Source organism: Nicotiana sylvestris, chromosome 6 (genome assembly GCF_000393655.2).
Source record: "Nicotiana sylvestris chromosome 6, ASM39365v2, whole genome shotgun sequence".
In the NCBI taxonomy this organism is placed as follows: domain Eukaryota; kingdom Viridiplantae; phylum Streptophyta; class Magnoliopsida; order Solanales; family Solanaceae; genus Nicotiana; species Nicotiana sylvestris.
Genome location: NC_091062.1, coordinates 47,801,213 through 47,819,911, shown reverse-complemented (window position 1 = coordinate 47,819,911; position 18,699 = coordinate 47,801,213). Strand labels below are relative to the sequence as shown.

General features: G+C 42.6%; 1 protein-coding gene across 1 annotated transcript; it reads right to left on the bottom strand.

The window, feature by feature from the left end:
• Positions 1-1,542: 1,542 nt before the first annotated feature.
• On the bottom strand, positions 1,543-1,989 carry LOC138870569 (uncharacterized). The gene has a single exon (XM_070148388.1). It carries the CDS (start codon positions 1,987-1,989, stop codon positions 1,543-1,545), a length of 447 nt encoding a protein of 148 aa, XP_070004489.1.
• Between the last annotated feature and the right edge of the window lie 16,710 nt (positions 1,990-18,699).

Here is an 18,699-nt window from a genome sequence, read left to right as displayed (position 1 = left end):
GCCACATACTCCACTATGGCTTTCTTCATCCTCCGCCACCTAATGCTACCTCAGTTCACGATACATCTTCGTAGCACCCGGATGAATGGAGTACCGCGAACTGTGTGCCTCCTCTAGAATCCTCTCTCTCAAGCCATCTACATTAGGAATGCATAGGCAACCCTGGAATCCCAAAACACCATCCTCGCCGATAGAAACCTCCTTGGCACTACCATGTAGCACTGTCTCTCTGAGAACCGCCCAATGTGGATCATCGAACTGTCGGGCCTTGGTCTGCCCCGGTAATGAAGACTGAACAACAACACACGCAAGAACTCGGCTAGGCTATGAAATATCCAAACTCACAAGTCTGTTAGCGAAGGACTGAATGTCCAAAGCTAGTGGCCTCTCCCCTATTATAATGAATGCCAAGCTACCCATACTCTATGCCTTCCTACTTAAGGCATCCGCGACTACATTTGCCTTGCCCGGATGATTAAGAATGGTGATGTCATAATCCTTCAGTAACTCAAGCCACATGCGCTGCCTCAAATTAAGATCCCTCTCCTTGAACAAATGTTGTAAGCTGCAATGATCAGTATAAACCTCACATGACAGCCCATACAAATAATGCCTCCATATCTTAAGAGCATGAACAATCGCGGCAAACTCTAGAAGCACAGGATAATTCTTCTCATGAACCTTCGGCTGACGCGAAGCATATGGAATAACTCGCCCCCTCCTACATCAATACACATCCTAAGCCAACGCGTGAAGCGTCGCAATATACCGTATACATCCCTAAACCGGAAGGCAACACAAGAACTGGTGTTGTACTCAAAGTTGTCTTGAGCTTCTGAAAGCTCTCCTCACAATCATCGAACCAACGGAAAGGAGCATCCTTCTGGGTCAATCTAGTCAGAGGTGATGCAATGGATGAAAAGCCCTGCACGAATCGTCTGTAATAACCTGCTAACCCCAGGAAACTCCTAATCTCGGTCACTGAAGTAGGATGTGGCCAACTCTGAACCGCCTCAATCTTCTTGGGATCCACCTTAATACCCTCTCCTGACACAACATGCCCCAAGAATGCCACTGACTCTAGCTAAAACTCACACTTGGAGAACATAGCTTATAGCTTATACTCTCGAAAGGTCTGAAGCACTACTCTCAGATGTTGCTCGTGCTCCCCCAGGCTACGGGAGTATATCAAGATGTCGTCAATGAAGACGATGACAACTGAATCAATGTAAGGCCTGAATACCATGTTCATCAAGTCCATGAATGTTGCTGGGGCATTAGTCAAGCCAAAGGACATCACCAACAACTCATAATGGCCATATCTAGTCCGGAATGCAGTCTTCGGAACATCCGAGTCCCGAATATTCAGCTGATGATACCCTGACCTCAAGTCAATCTTAGAGAACACCCTAGCACCCTGTAACTAGTCGAACAAATCATCGATACGAGGCAATGGATACATGTTCTTGATGGTGACTTTGTTCAACTGGCGGTAATCAATGCACATCCACATAGTCCCATCCTTCTTCTTCACAAATAACACTAGCGCACCCCAAGGTGATACAATGGGTCTAAAAACCCCTTTGCTAACAACTCCTCAAGCTGCTCCTTCAACTCTTTCAGCTTTTTAGAAGCCATACGGTACAGTGGAATATATATAGGCTGGGTGCCTAGGGCCAAATCAATACAGAAATCAATATCGCGATCCGGTGGCATTCTAGGAAGATCAAAAGGAAACACATCAGCGAACTCTCGAACTACTGGAACTGAATCAATCATCGAGGACTCTGCAGTGGTGTCCCGAACATAAGCTAGATAAGCCAAACACCCCTTCTCGACCATATGTCGAGCCTTTAAGAAAGAGATAACCCGACTAGATGTATCAACTATGGAACCTTTCCACTCCAACCTCAGTAACCATGGCATCACTAATGAAACAGTCTTAGCATGGTAATCAAGGACGGCGTGATATGGAGATAACCAATCCATGCCCAGGATGAACTCAAAATCGATCATATCAAGCAACAGGAGATCCGCTCTAGTCTCAAAACCACAGAATGTGACCACACAGGACCGGTAGATCCGATCCACAACCACAGAATCTCCCACAGGAGTGGACACATGAATAGGAGTGCACATAGGCTTAGGAGAAATAACCAGGAAATGCACAAACAGAGATGATACATATGAATAAGTAGACCCTGGATCAAATAATACTGAAGCATCTCTACCGCCGACGGAAATATACCTGTGATGACGGCATCTGAGGCCAATGCATCTGGCCTAGCCGGAAGGGCGTAGAATCTGGCTGGAGCACCACCTGGCTGGCCTCTACCTGACTAAGTAGTAGCGGATGACCTCTCCCTATCTGGCCTCCACCTCTAGGAAGGCCTCTACCAGTTCACCCTCCACCTCTAGACGACTGGACAACCGGTGCTAAAATCATAGGCTATTGACCCTGCTGTGCTACCTTGCCCCGAAGTCTGGGGCAATATCTCCTCATATGACCAAGGTCTCCACACTCAAAACAACCACACGGTACGGTGACCTGTTGCCCTGATGGCTGACCCTGATGACCTATAGACCCACTAGAAGAAGCCTGAATAGCCGGTGGATGGGATGAACTCTTCAGCATAGCACTAAAATAAGAATCAAAAGGACCCTGAGAACCTGAATACCCACCGGAGGAACCCTGAATAGCTGGCAGACGATAAGAACTCTTTGGCATGGCGCTGAAATAGGGGCGCGTTAGAGCACTTCGAGCAGGTGGTGGTGTTGAATATGGGGGCCTGCTAGGCTGACCCCTCCCAAACTGACCTCTACCCCTAGCCGGGGCACCTCTGAACTCTTCGGAGAATCTAGCCCTCTTATCCTGCTGCATCTTCTCTCTACCCCTCAGACGGTAGCCCTCAATCCTCCGAGCAATCTCCACCACTAGCTGATAAGGAGTTCACATCTCCACCTCTCAGGCCATGTTGGCCCTAATGCCAGAATTCAACCCGGCAACGAACCTCCGCACCCTCTCTACGTCAGTAGGAAGTATTATCAATACATGGCAGGATAACTCAGAAAACCTCACCTCGTAGTCGATCACTAACATCTGACCCTACTCCAGCTGCTCGAACTGATACCATAGCTCTTCCCTCTCAGAGGGTGGAATATACCTATCCAGGAATAACTGTGTGAAATGACTCCAAGTGATGGGAGGAGAACCTACTGGCCTGCCAAGAACATATGACTGCCACCATCTACGGGCCCTACCCTCCAACTGAAAAGTAGTGAAGTCAACTCCATGCGACTCCAATATCCTCCTGTTGTGCAGTCTGTCTCTGCACCTATCTATGAAGTCTTGGGCATCCTCATGACGCTCACCCCCGAAGACCGGAGGGTGAAGTCTAGTCCATCTATCCAATAACTTCTGAGGGTCTCCATCTGCAACTGGTCTGGGCTGGGGCGCCACTACAGCAACTGGTTGAGCCCCATCTGCGAGCAGTGCACCCGAAGTCTAATACACTGCAGCTGTATGACCGGGAGCCTGAGCAGCAGGGGTCTGTGTTCCCCCTCCTACTTGTGATGTAGCTGGATCCACTGGAAATAAACCAGCCTGAGTCATGGAATCCATAAACTGCAGCATACGGCCCATGACCTCCTGAAAACCCTATGTTGTCATAAAGTCCACCGGGGTAGGCTCAGCTGCTGGCACCTCGCCCTGCTCATCGATAATAGGATCTCCTGCAAGATCTACTGGTGGTACTACTGGGATAATTCTGAGACGCCCTCATCCCCTTCCTTGGGTCGGTGCCCTCCCCCGGCCTCTACCTCGGCCTCTAGCAACGGGGGGAGCAGCCCCTCCTGGGTCTGGAAAATCAGCGGTACGTGTCCTTACCATCTCTGAGAGAATAGAAGAGGGAAATTTACTATACCAACCACTGCATGATAGAAATGAATAAAGAGTAGTTTTCCTAACACCCTATAGCCTCTCGAAGATAAATACAGATGTCTCCGTACCGATCCGCAAGACTCTATTAGGTTTGCCCATGACTTGTGAGACCTATGTGAACCTAGTGCTCTGATACCATGTTTCACGCCCCAATTTCATTATAGATCGTGATGGCGCCCGGTACCATTGTCGGGCAAGCCAACGCGGAAATACCAATAAGTGCTCATTTTACTTTTACCAAATTAAATGCGGCAATTTCTTAAGTTAAGGTTAAAACAAGAAATAACCAGGAAATGTACCAAAATAATTATACAATCCCAAAAGAATAGTCTACTAATGTGTGTGCCAAGACCTGGTATCATAAGTAGTGGGCAACTAGTAGAATATACAAAAGAATAAATCTATCCCACTATCCGAGATAGAATAGACAGCAAAAGAAAAGGAAGACTCCATCAAGCTGCTGAACGGCATAGGAAGGGAGCAGCTCACCGTGGAAGTCTCGGACTGTGAATCAGGGGCACACACCAGACTGATAGCCAGATGTACCTGCCTCAGATCCTGTACAATTAAGTACAGAAGTGTAGTATGAGTACATAAATAATATATACCCCGTAAGTATCCCGTCTAATCTCAAAGAAGTAGAGACGAGAGGTCGACTTGATATCTACTAGGGTCAAATAATATATTAAAGTGTTATGCAAAGCATGGGAGTCACAAATAATCCACACTTTGTAACAAGATGTAATAAGTCATGTTCTTAACAATATTACAGTTAGCCATTTACATTTCAAATATTTGGCAAAACAAGTCATGGATAAGATTTCACATAGATATCATGCGCACATTATGCCAAGGTCGACGGCTCGATCTAAAAGAAAATAAATTATGCACTGCCATAGGGTCGAATGGTGCGAACCATAGATGCATCTATTTCTACCGAGGCGATCAGCCTGATCCACAAATATCAATTAATATCAAGAAGACACATGAAGGTGCATTTATATTCAAATAAATTCACACAAGGGTTCAACAAGTATATACGTTCGCTTATATTCCTTTCCGAGTCTCTAGCATATCCTAAGTGATAACATTAGGAAGAAAATATAGACATTCACAAATATAGCATGATACAGGTCCTAGACTACCCGGATAATTACATAATAGTAGCTACGCACGGACTCTCCTCACCTAGTGCGTACGTAGCCGCCGCATTTAGTAGCAAATTATTCAATTATTACACCTATGGGGACAATTCCCTCTTACAATGATAGAAATGAGACTTACCTCGCTCTAAAATGTTCTTCCAATACCAAGAACGAGCCCAAACCCTCAATTTGGAGCCGAACGATCCAAAACTAGTTAAATGAGGTAGGAACTAGCTATTTAATCTCGTAAGATCGTATTCTAGCTATTTAAGCAATTTCTCAACCCTTAACACAAGTTTCCTAAAATTCTTCCCTGGGCCCACGTGCCCGAATTCCGAAATTTTTCGAAGGAAGTTGTTCTCTATCACCTAAGGATCAATAATATATGATTTCTAATTCATTTCATAACAAATTTTGTGGTTAAATTTAATTTCTATCAAAACCCTAGGTTTGGCTCTAACCCCATGATTTTACCTTAATCCTAGTGTTTAATCTACATAAGACACAAGTATTAAACTAGGAATAGGTAGAATAAACTTACCTCAAAATGCTAGGGGGAAGTCCTCTCTCAAAAGCTCCCAAAATCGCCCAATGGAGGAGTGAAAAGTGGTAAAAATGACTTAGAACCCGTATTAAATGAAGCTCACTGCTTCAGCAATTTCCGCATCTGCGGTCAGGAGACCGCATTTGCGGTCCCTCTTCTGTGAGGAAGAGACCGCATCTGCGGAATTTTCCAAGCGGGCTGGGACCGCTTCTGCGATCTTGAAGCCGCTTCTGCGGTTTCGTGCCTGGCCTTCCTTGGTCGCATCTGCTAGAGGGCGACCGCTTTTGCAGTCTCGCACCTGTGGATGTCTAACCGCAGGTGCGGTTATGACAGATACCAGATGATTCAGCCCCTTTCAACTTTCCAAACTTCACTCGAGCCTCATCCGATTGACGCTCGGGTCTCACGGACCCTGCCTGAATACGCCGACAATTATGAAATCATGAAACGGACCCGCTCGAACCTTTGGAACATCTGAAACAACGCTATATCTACGAATCACCCCCTAAAACCAATTTAATCAAACTTATGATCTTCAAGTTCTTAATTTCACTTCTAACATGCCGAAACGTACTTATACTACTCAGATTAACACCAAATTTGGCCGCGAGTCTTAAATGTTATATTGGACCTGTACTGAGCTCCGGACCAACATACGAGCCCGATACCAACGTGATCAATCATTAATTAGCTTCTTTAAATCCTTAAAATTTCAATTTAACAATTTCTAATAAAAATTCATTACTCGGGCTAGGGACATCGGAATTCGATTCCGCGCATACGCTCAGGTCCCATATTTTCCTACGGACCCTCCAAGACAAATTACGAATTCGGGTCCGTTTGCTAAAAATGTTGACCAAAGTCAAACTTAGCCTTTCAAGAAAATCTTAAGGAGTTAAATGATCATATTTCAACCCAAACTCTTCCAAATCCCGAACCAACCATCCTCGCAGGTCATAAATTAGTTATAGCAAGCGCGGGAGGTTTTATTTTAGGGAACAGGGTTCTAAAAAGAAAAATGACCAGTCGGGTCGTTACATTCTCCACCTCTTAAACAAACGTTTGTCCTCGAAAGGACATAGAAAAGTACCTGAGCTACTAAATAAATGTAGGTATCTGCTCTGCATGTCCTCCTCGGACTCCCAGGTCGCCTCCTCGACTGGTTGGCCCCTCCACTGGACCTTTACCACTGAAATCCTCTTGGATCTTAACTGGCGATCCTATCTATCAATAATGGCAACTAGCTCCTCCTCGTAACCCAAACTCTCATCTAGCTAAATAGTACTGAAGTCTAACATATGGGACAAGTCGGCATGATACCTCCGAAGCATCGATATATGAAAAACCGGATGAAGTCCTGATAAGCTGGGGCGTAAGGCAAGCTCATAAGCAACCTCCCCAACTTATCTCAACACCTCAAAGGGGCCGATAAACCTTGGGCTCAACTTTCCCTTATTCCCGAATCTCATAATACCTTTCATTGGCGAGACTTTCAAGAGAACCTTCTCGCCAACCATGAATGATACATCATGCGCCTTCTGATCCGCGTAACTCTTCTGTCTGGAATGAGCTGTGCGAAACCTCTCCTGAATCAACTTTACCTTGTCCAAGGCATCTGTACTAAATTTGTACCGTATAACTTAGCCTCACCAGGATCAAACCACTCGATAGGAGGTCGACACCGCCGACCGTATAAAGCTTCAAATGGAGCCATCTCAATGCTGGACTGATAGCTATTGTTGTAAGCAAACTCTACAAAAGGCAAGAACTGATCCCACTGTCCTCCAAAGTCAATCACACAAGCTCTAATCATGTCCTCCAAGATCTGAATTATCCGCTCCGACTACCCGTCGGTCTGTGGATGAAATGTTGTGCTAAGCTCCACGTGGGTCCCCAACTCACCCTGAACAGCTCTCCAGAAATGAGAAGTGAACTGAGGGCCTCTATCTAATATGATGGAAATAGGTACACCGTGCAACCAGAATGTCTCCCGAATGGAAATCTGAGCCAGTCTCTCCGAAGTGTAAGTGGTCACAAGCGGTATGAAGTGTGCCGACTTGGTCAACCTATCCACGATGACCCATACTGCATCAAACTTCCGCAAGGTCCGGGGCAGGCAACTACGAAATCCATAGTAATGCGCTCCCACTTCCACTCTAGTATAGACATTTGCTGAAGTAGGCCACCTGATCTCTGGTGCTCATACTTGACCTGCTGGCAATTCAAACACCTGGCCACATACTCCACTATGTCTTTCTTCATCCTCCGCCACCTAATGCTACCTCAGTTCACGATACATCTTCGTAGCACCCGGATGAATGGAGTACTGTGAACTGTGTGCCTCCTCTAGAATCCTCTCTCTCAAGCCATCAACATTAGGAACGCATAGGCGACCCTGGAATCGCAAAACACTATCCTCGCCGATAGAAACCTCCTTGGCACTACCCTGTAGCACCGTCTCTCTGAGAACTGCCAAATGTGGATCATCGAACTGTCGGGCCTTGATCTGCCCCAGTAATGAAGACTGAGCAACAACACACGCAAGAACTCGGCTAGGCTATGAAATATCCAAACTCACAAGTCTGTTAGTCAAAGACTGAATGTCCAAAGCTAGTGGCCTCTCCCCTGCTATAATGAATGCCAAGCTACCCATACTCTATGCCTTCCTACTTAAGGCATCCGCGACTACATTTGCCTTGACCGGATGATAAAGAATGGTGATGTCATAATCCTTCAGTAACTCAAGCCACCTGCGCTGCCTCAAATTAAGATCCCTCTGCTTGAATAAATACTGTAAGCTGGGATGATCAGTATGAACCTCACATGACAGCCCATACAAATAATGCCTCCATATCTTAAGAGCATGAACAATCATGGCCAACTCTAGATCGTGCACAGGATAATTCTTCTCATGAACCTTCGGCTGATGCGAATCATATGGAATAACTCGCCCCTCCTGCATCAATACACATCCCAAGCCAACACGTGAAGCGTCACAATATACCGTATACGTCCCTGAACCGGAAGGCAATACAAGAACTGGTGTTGTACTCAAAGCTATCTTGAGCTTCTGAAAGCTCTCCTCACAATCATCGGACCAACGAAAAAGAGCAATTTTCTGGGTCAATCTAGTCAGAGGTGATGCAATGGATGAAAATCCCTGCACGAATCGTTTGTAATAACCTGCTAACCCCAGGAAACTCCTGATCTCGGTCACTGAAGTAGGATGTGGCCAACTCTGAACCGCCTCAATCTTCTTGGGATCCACCTTAATACCCTCTCCTGACACAACATGCCCCAAGAATGCCACTGACTCTAGCTAAAACTCACACTTGGAGAACATAGCATATAGCTTATGCTCTCGCAAGGTCTGAAGCACTACTCTCAGATGTTGCTCGTGCTCCCCCAGGCTACGGGAGTATATCAAGATGTCATCAATGAAGACGATGATAAATGAATCAATATAGGCCTGAATACCCTGTTCATCAAGTCCATGAATGTTGCTGGGGCATTAGTCAAGCCAAAGGACATCACCAACAACTCATAATGGCCATATCTAGTCCGGAATGCAGTCTTCGGAACATCCGAGTCCCGAATCTTCAGCTGATGATACCCTGACCTCAAGTCCATCTTATAGAACACCCTAGCACCCTGTAACTAGTCGAACAAATCATCGATACGAGGCAATGGATACATGTTCTTGATGGTGACTTTGTTCAACTGGCGGTAATCAATGCACATCCACATAGTCCCATCCTTCTTCTTCACAAATAATACTAGCGCACCCCAAGGTGATACAATGGGTCTAACAAACTGCTTTGCTAACAACTCCTCAAGCTGCTCCTTAAACTCTTTCAGCTTTTTAGGAGCCATACGGTACGGTGGAATAGATATAGGCTGGGTGCCTAGGCCCAAATCAATACAGAAATCAATATCGCGATCCGGTGGCATGCTAGGAAGATCAAAAGGAAACACATCGGCGAACTCTCGAACTACTGGAACTGAATCAATCGTTGGGGACTCTGCAGTGGTGTCCCAAACATAAGCTAGATAAGCCAAACACCCCTTCTCAACCATATGCCGAGCCTTCAGGAAAGAGATAACCCGACTAGATGTATCAACTATGGAACCTTTCCACTCCAACCTCAGTAACCATGGCATCACTAATAAAACAGTCTTGGCATGGTAATCAAGGACGACGTGATATGGAGATAACCAATCCATGCCCAGGATGACCTCAAAATCGATCATATCAAGCAATAGGAGATCTGTTCTAGTCTCAAAACCATAGAATGTGACCACACAGGACCGGTAGATCCGATCCACAACCACAGAATCGCCCATAGGAGTGGACACATGAATAGGAGTGCCCAAAGGCTTAGGAGAAATAACCAGGAAACGCGTAAACAGAGATGATACATATGAATAAGTAGACCCTGGATCAAATAATACTGGCATCTCTACCGCCGACGGAAATAATACCTGTGATGACTGCATCTGAGGCCAATGCATCTTGCCTAGCCGGAAGGGCAGAGAATCTGGTTGGAGCGCCAGCTGGCTGGCCTCCACCTGACTGAGCAGTAGCGGATGACCTCTCCCTATCTGGCCTCCACCTCTAGGAAGGCCTCTACCAGTCTGCCCTCCACTTCTAGACGACTGGACAACCGACGCTAAAATCATAGGCTGTTGACCCTGATGTGTTGCCTTGCCCCGAAGTCTGGGCAATATCTCCTCATATGACCAAGGTCTCCACACTCAAAACAACCACGCGGTGCGGCGACCTGCTGCCCTGATGGCTGACCCTAATGACCCATAGGCCCACTGGAAGAAGCCTGAATAGCCGGTGGATGGTATGAACTCTTTGGCATAGCACTAAAATAAGAATCAGAAGGACCTTGAGAACCTGAATACCCACCGGAGGAACCCTGAATAGCTGGTAGACGATAAGAACTCTCTGGCATGGCACTGAAATAGGGGCGCGTTGGAGCACCTCGAGCAGGTAGTGGTGCTGAATATGGGGGCCTGCTGGGCTGACCCCTCCCAAACTGACCTCTACCCCTAGCCGGGGCACCTCTGAACTCTCCAGAGAATCTAGCCCTCTTATCTTGCTGCATCTTCTCTCTACCCCTCAGACGGTATCCTTCAATCCTCCGAGCAATCTCCACCACTAGCTGATAAGGAGTCCCCATCTCCACCTCTCGGGCCACGTTGGCCCTAATGCGAGAATTCAACCCTGCAACGAACCTCCGCACCCTCTCTACGTCAGTAGGAAGTATCATCAATACATGGCAGGATAACTCAGAAAACCTCACCTCATAGTCGGTCACTGACATCTGACCCTACTCCAGCTGCTCGAACTGATACCGTAGCTCTTCCCTCTTAGAGGGTGGAATATACCTATCCAGGAATAACTGTGTGAACTAACTCCAAGTGATGGGAGGAGAACCTGCTGGCCTGCCAAGAACATATGACTGCCACCATCTACGGGCCCTACCCTACAACTGAAAAGTAGTGAAGTCAACTCCATGCGACTCCAATATCCTCATGTTGTGTAGTCTGTCTCTACACCTATCTATGAAGTCCTGGTCATCCTCATGACGCTCGCCCCCGAAGACTGGAGGGTGAAGTCTAGTCCATCTATCCAATAACTTCTGAGGGTCGCCATCCGCAGCTGGTCTGGGCTGGGGTGCCACTGCAGCAACTGGTTGAACCTCATCTACGGGTAGTGCACCCGGAGTCAAATACACTGCATCTGTATGACTGGGAGCCTGAGCAGCAGGGGTCTATGTTCCCCCTCCTACTTGTGATGTAGCTGGATCCACTGGAAATAAACCAGCCTGAGTCATGGAATCCATAAACCACAGCATACGGCCCATGACCTCTTGAAAACCCTGTGTTGTCATAAAGTCCACCGGGATAGGCTCAGCTGCTGGCACTTCACCCTGCTCCTCGATAATAGGATCTCCCGCAAGATCTACTGGTGGTACTACTGGGATAATTCTAAGACGCCCTCGTCCCCTACCTCGGGTCGGTGCCCTCCCCCGGCCTCTACCTCGGCCTCTAGCAACGGGGGGAGCAGCCCCTCCTGGGTCTGGAACATCAGCGGTACGTGTCCTTACCATCTTTGAGAAAATAGAAGAGGGAAATTTAGTATACCAACCACTGCACGATAGAAATGAATAAAGATTAGTTTTCCGAACACCCTATAGCCTCTCGAAGATAAATACAGATGTCTCTGTACCGATCCGCAAGACTCTATTAGGTTTGCCCATGACTTGTGAGACCTATGTGAACCTAGTGCTCTGATACCATGTTTCACGCCCCAATTTCATTATAGATCGTGATGGTGCCCAGTACCATTGCCGGGCAAGCCAGCGCGGAAATACCAATAAGTGCTCATTTTACTTTTACCAAATTAAATGCGGCAATTTCTTAAGTTAAGGTTAAAACAAGTAATAACCAGGAAATGTACCAAAATAATTATACAATCCCCAAAAGAATAGTCTACTAATGTGTATGCCAAGACCTGGTGTCACAAGTGGTGGGCAACTAGTAGAATATACAAAAGAATAAATCTATCCTACTATCCGAGATAGAATAGACAGCAAAAGAAAAGGAAGACTCCATCAAGCTGCTGAACGGCACAGGAAGGGAGAAACTCACAGTGGAAGTCTCGGAATGTGAATCAGGGGCACACACCAGACTGATAGCCAGATGTACCTGCCTCAGATCCTGTACAATTAAGTACATAAGTGTAGTATGAGTACATAAATAATATGTACCCCGTAAGTATCCCGTCTAATCTCGAAGAAGTAGAGACGAGAGGTCGACTTGATATATACTAGGGTCAAATAATTTATTAAAGTGTTATGTTAAGCATGGGAGTCACAAATAATCCACAGTTTGTAGCAAGATGTAATAAGTCATGTTCTTAACAATATTATAGTTAGCCATTTGCATTTCAAATATTTGGCAAAACAAGTCATGGATAAGATTTCACATAGATATCATACACACATTATGCCAAGGTCGACGGCTCGATCCAATAGAAAATAAATTGTGCACTGCCAGAGGGTCGAATGGTGCGAACCATAGATACATCTATTTCTACCGAGGCGATCAGCCTGATCCACAAATATCAATTAATATCAAGAAGACACATGAAGGCGCATTTATATTCAAATAAATTCACACAAGGGTTCAACAAGTATATGTGTTCGCTTATATTCCTTTCCAAGTCTCTAGCATATCCTAAGTGATAACATTAGCAAGAAAATATAGACATTCACAAATATATCATGATATAGGTCCTAGACTACCCGGATAATTACATAATAGTAGCTACACATGGACTCTTCTCACCTAGTGCGTACGTAGCCACCGCATTTAGTAGCAAATTATTCAATTATTACACCTATGGGGACAATTCCCTCTTACAATGTTAGAAATGAGACTTACCTCGCTCCAAAGTGTTCTTCCAATACCAAGAACGAGCCCAAACCCTCAATTTGGAGCCGAACGATCCAAAACTAGTTAAATGAGGTAGGAACTAGACAATATAAGCTCGCAAGATCGTACTCTAGCTATTTTAGAAATTTCCCATTCCTTAATACAAGTTTCCTAAAATCCTTCCCTGGGACCACGTGCCCGAATACCGAAATTTTTCGAAGGAAGTTGTTCTCTGTCACCTAAGAATCAATAATATCTAATTTCTAATTCATTTCATAAAAAATTTCGTGGTTAAATTTAATTTCTATCAAAACCCTAGGTTTGGCTCTAACCCCATGATTTTACCTTAATCCTAGTGTTTAATCTACATAAGACACAAATATTAAACTAGGAATAGGTAGAATAAACTTACCTCAAGATGCTAGGTGGAAGTCCTCTCTCAAAAGCTCCCAAAATCGCCCAATGTAGGAGTGAAAAGTGATAAAAATGACTTAGAACCCGTATTAAATGAAGCTCACTGCTTCAGCGATTTCCGCATCTGCGGTCAGGGGACCGCATCTGCGGTCCCGCTTCTGCGAGGAAGAGACCGCATCAGCAGAATTGGCCAAGCGGGCTGGGACCGCTTCTGCGGTCTTGAAGCCGCTTCTGTGGCTTCGTGTCAGGCCTGCTTTGGCCGCATCAGCGAGAGGGCGACCGCTTCTACGGTCTCGCACCTGCGGCTATCCAACCGCAAGTGCGATTATGACAGATACCAGATTCTTCAGCCCCTTTCAACTTTTCCAACTTCACTCAATCCTCGTCCGATTGGCGCTCGGGGATCTCGGGTCCCGCCTGAACACACCAACAAGTCTTAAATCATGAAATGGACCCGCTCGAACCTTCGAAACACCCGAAATAATGCTAAATCTACGAATCACACCCTAAAACCAATTGAATCAAACTTATGAACTTCAAGTTCTTAATTTCACTTCTAACGTGCCGAAACGTACTTATACTACTCGGATTGACACCAAATTTGGCGGGCAAGTCTTAAATGTTATATGGACCTGTACTGGGTTCCGGACCAACATACGAGCCCGATACCAACGTGATTAATCATTAATTAGGTTCTTTAAATCCTTAGAATTTCAGTTTAACAATTTCTAATAAAAATTCATTACTCTGGCTAGGGATCTCGGAATTCGATTCCGGGCATACGCCCAGGTCTCATATTTTCCTACGGACCCTCAAGGACTGTTAAACACGAATCCGGGTCAGTTTGCTAAAAATGTTGACCAAAGTCAAACTTAGCCTTTTAAGAAAATCTTAAGGAGTCAAATGAGCATATTTCAACCCAAACTCTTCCAAATCCCGAACCAACCATCCCCGCAGGTCGTAAATTAGTTAAAGCAAGCGCGGAAAGTTTTATTTATGGGAATAGGATTCTAAATAGCAAAACGACCAGTCAGGTCGTTACATAAATATAGCTAATACAACCAAAAAAGGTTCCACTTAACATATGATACCAGTATAGAATATAGCTATACCAACATGGTATACAGTTGTAAGCAAAGAGTTAAAAAAGATTTTTTTAAAATTCTATTATTAAACTGAAATAATATCAGTTGTCACATAATCTAATTAACTCAATTTTCTGCATCACAATCTAATATCAGTCAACTTGGAAAATCCTCTAAACCTAAATTGCCAGCTTTCGGCAAAACAATACAAATCAACCTCCGGACCTTCGAATTCGATTCCGGACAAACACCGTTCCAGGGTTGTTTTCACAAAAATCAAACTTTGGTCAACATTTCTAACTTAGGCTTCTAAATTAAGAACCAAAGGGTCCAAAATAACCCAACACCTTTTCAGAACGAAAATAACTCTCGCAAGTTATGAAGCCAAAATTACACATGTGTAAAGCATCAAAAGGGGAAAGGAGGCGCAAATACACAAAACAATCAGTCACGTCATTACAAATGATGACTACCTATACAACCTTACAATTTTATGGCAGACTAAAACCTTAAAAAGTTTTATTCTTTTTTGATAGATTTTTTTTTAGTTTTTTTTTCCTGGGATAGATGATAAAGACATGAAAGGGAAGGTAGATAGATCATATATCTACCTAGAAAATATAGGGATACTGGCAACGTCAGAAAGAGAAGAAAGAGAAAGAGAGGAAAAAATGATAGGGGATGAAAGAAAAAGGGTAGAGAAAAGTTAGATGTACAGAAAATAAAAATAGGAAGATAGATAGCCGGGTAATTATTTTTGATTGCATATGTATATATTGTAGTTATTTCTAGAATAGGTAAAGACGGGTAATATTTTTGGATATAATAGGTATATAGCATAATTTGCTCCATATTAAACAACACATTAAATTAGAGGAGAAACAACGAAAATGACCATTAAGAATTATATATAATTTATAAAGATAATACTTCCTCCGTTTCAAATTAGATGAGGAATATTCCTTTTTAGTTTGTTCCAAAATAAATGACATATTTCTAAATTTGTAAATAATTCAACTTTAAACTCTTTATTTTACTTATTTTACCCTTAATATGAAGCTTTTATAGCCACAATTATCCCACAAAGCTTTTACCCCTTAAGTTTCTAAGACCACAAATTTCAAAAAAAAAAATTTAAACTCCATGCCGAGTCAAACTTCATCTAAATTGAAACAGATGGAGTAATTAAGTTTTATCCCGTAATGTGTATGTCCTTTATCTAGCTCATACGACATTCAAGAATTGGATTTCTCACATTAAACAAGTGGAAAATGGAAAAAGGAACCTAGAAAAAGGCAAGTATAATGCTCAATTTCTAACACTACTCTGGTTCTTTTTCCTTCTTTGTTCCTTTTCCATATTCATTTGGTAAAATACTAAAATATCTCATAACTTTTATGATCAAGGTTGTAACGCTTCTCAATTTTGAAACTCAGCCGGAGAGTGCAATAAAAACTTGCCCCCGCCTGGTAGTTACATCAACCCAAGAATATATAACACATGTATTCACAAACACTTTTATCACTAAACTGTAGTCAATTAATACACATTCTCGCTTTAATTTATGACTTAATTATGGTAAATTAATATGTTTGGTATAAATACCGGGTGCTAAAAAGTATTTACCTTAATACAAAAAAAAAGGTAGTGGAGCATTAGGCTTTAAATGGTTTTAATATTTTATAGGAATCAATGAAAGAGCAAGAGAAGTTAATAGCCTCAGCAAAATGGACTTTGACGATGAAACAGCTGAGTTTCATTTCATTAGTTTCTGAGCATTAAGCCTTGCCGACATAATTGAAACACTATAAGGGCTCGTTTGATTTGAATACGGCTTATGCCGGGATAAGTTATGCTGGGATTAAAAAAAATAATGCAAGCATTAGCTCTGTGCATTATTAATACTTTGTTTGGTACATTTTTCCAACCTGTGATAACTAATACTTGTATTAGTTATACATCATACTTGGTATCAACCTGTGTATAAGCAATGCATAGAAAACCATGACATTAGTAATGCCAAGGTTGTTAATGCATGCATTAGTATGGTTAGAGGAGCCCGTTTGGATTGGCTTGAAAAAATGGCTTTTAAGCACAAGTACTTAAAAGCAGCTTTTAAGTGTTGGAGCTTATTTTATAAATAAGCAGTTACATGTTTGGATAAAAGTGCTGAAGCTTAAAAAAAGTTGTTAAAGTGTTTGGCAAATTAGTGCTGGTAAGTACTTTTTCTTATTAAAAAGACAAAACTATCCTTAAAGCTGTTAACATTAAGGTGAGATGATACATCACTTTATTTTTAAATAGAGGTAGAGTGTAAAAAATATATAAAAATAATTGAAAGAAAACACTTTCTCTTTTAATTGGTTTTGTCTAATGTGGAGCGTAAATCCAAATTAATTGGAATCCGAATATTGTTGTAAAATATCAGTTAAAAAATCAAAAAAGAAAGAAAAGATGGGAGTATTATACTTATTTATTAGAATCCGAATATTGTTGCTTTGCTTGTTTTAGATGCACACAAAATATATTTAATTTCCCCGATTGAGGAAATAATGTAGCTAACGAGATCGTGATATGGGTTTTGCTTTTTCAGCTTTAGAAAGGAAGATGGAGTTTCCTAATGAAGAATTTGAGTCATCTAATTCTCAGAGAAAATCAGGAAGAGGAAAGATGAAGATGGAGCAGAGATTAATAGGAAAGAAGAGAACGGAAGAGTGAAGGAAATAGGAGTACAATGTTTTAGGGTTTCTTTGACAAAGTAATTTTGGTATTATGAAAACTTATAAGGGATAACAGAGTAATTTCATTGGTCAAACTAAAATGACTTTTAAGCCAAAATCAAAAAAGTTGGGGTAAGCCAACTTGTTGTTTTTAGCTTTTTTTTAAGCACTTTTTAGCCTTTTTTAAGCAGTTTTTTTTTTTTTTTTTGGCTTAACACTCCATTAATAAAAAAGTGCTTGACCAGCTTTTAAGCCCATCCAAACACCCTCAAAGTTGTTCTTAAAGTCCCTTAAAGCTAGAGAATAAAGAGAGCATTTTTATAAACAACTATTTTTCTTAAAAATTATGCAATGCATTAGAATTTTTAATACACCACACCAAACAATAGATAAGAAATAATATTTGCATAACTAATGCTTGCATTACTACCCGTGTATGACTAATCTAATGCATTACTAATACTCCTTATTCCGCATTATTCTTATACACCCTATCAAACAACCCCTAAGGAATCGTTTGGCATGAGGTATAAGACGGTATAATGCTGGTATAAAAATTTAATATCATCTTAATACTTCGTTTGGTTAGCAAACTCGGTATAAGTTATCCCAGGATTAAAATTAACACTGGGATAACTTGTACATTATAGAAGGTGGGTTAATTAGCACCGATATAATTTATACATTTTTCTTACAAATTATACAATTTTCATATTTATTACAAAATACCAAACAATAGATAAAAAACAATCTCAATATAACTTATTCCGGCATAAGCCGTATTCAAACCAAACGACCCCTAAGAGTGCAAGTCAGTCTTTAACCTCAACGGATGATCTCATAGTCAGCTTCAGCACACAGCTGCAAAAATTGTAATGAAAACAGGGCAGGATACGACGACAACTACAACAAAAGTTCCATCAACTTTAGCAGGATATGAAGTTTTAAGAAGAGTGGCTTCAAGTTTTCAAAGATCCAGTGAGTTGGAAGTTCAGACAGTGGCTTTGCTTCCCCTATTACTTTTACTTTGAAAAATACTGTATGAAATACCAAGAATCTCGCCATATGATTATTATAGTGGTCTGCTACAACTGTGTAAATCTTCTTTGTATCAGATAAACTTTTACATAGTAAAAGGTGTCATCTCATCTCTAGTGGAGTGGGGAACCAAAATGTGGTTTATTTTTACTCAAAATACTCAAATAAGTGTAAAAAAAAAAGTTATCAAACTATATATAACGCCACTAATAGTGGGGCTATACAGTAACGTTAACTGTACTGTTACTGTATAGCGCCACAATTAGTGGCGTTATACTGACAAACTTTACATAGCGCCACTATTAATGGCGCTATACAGTAATTACCTGATCCCACCAATAATGTCTGGGTTCAATAATTTAAA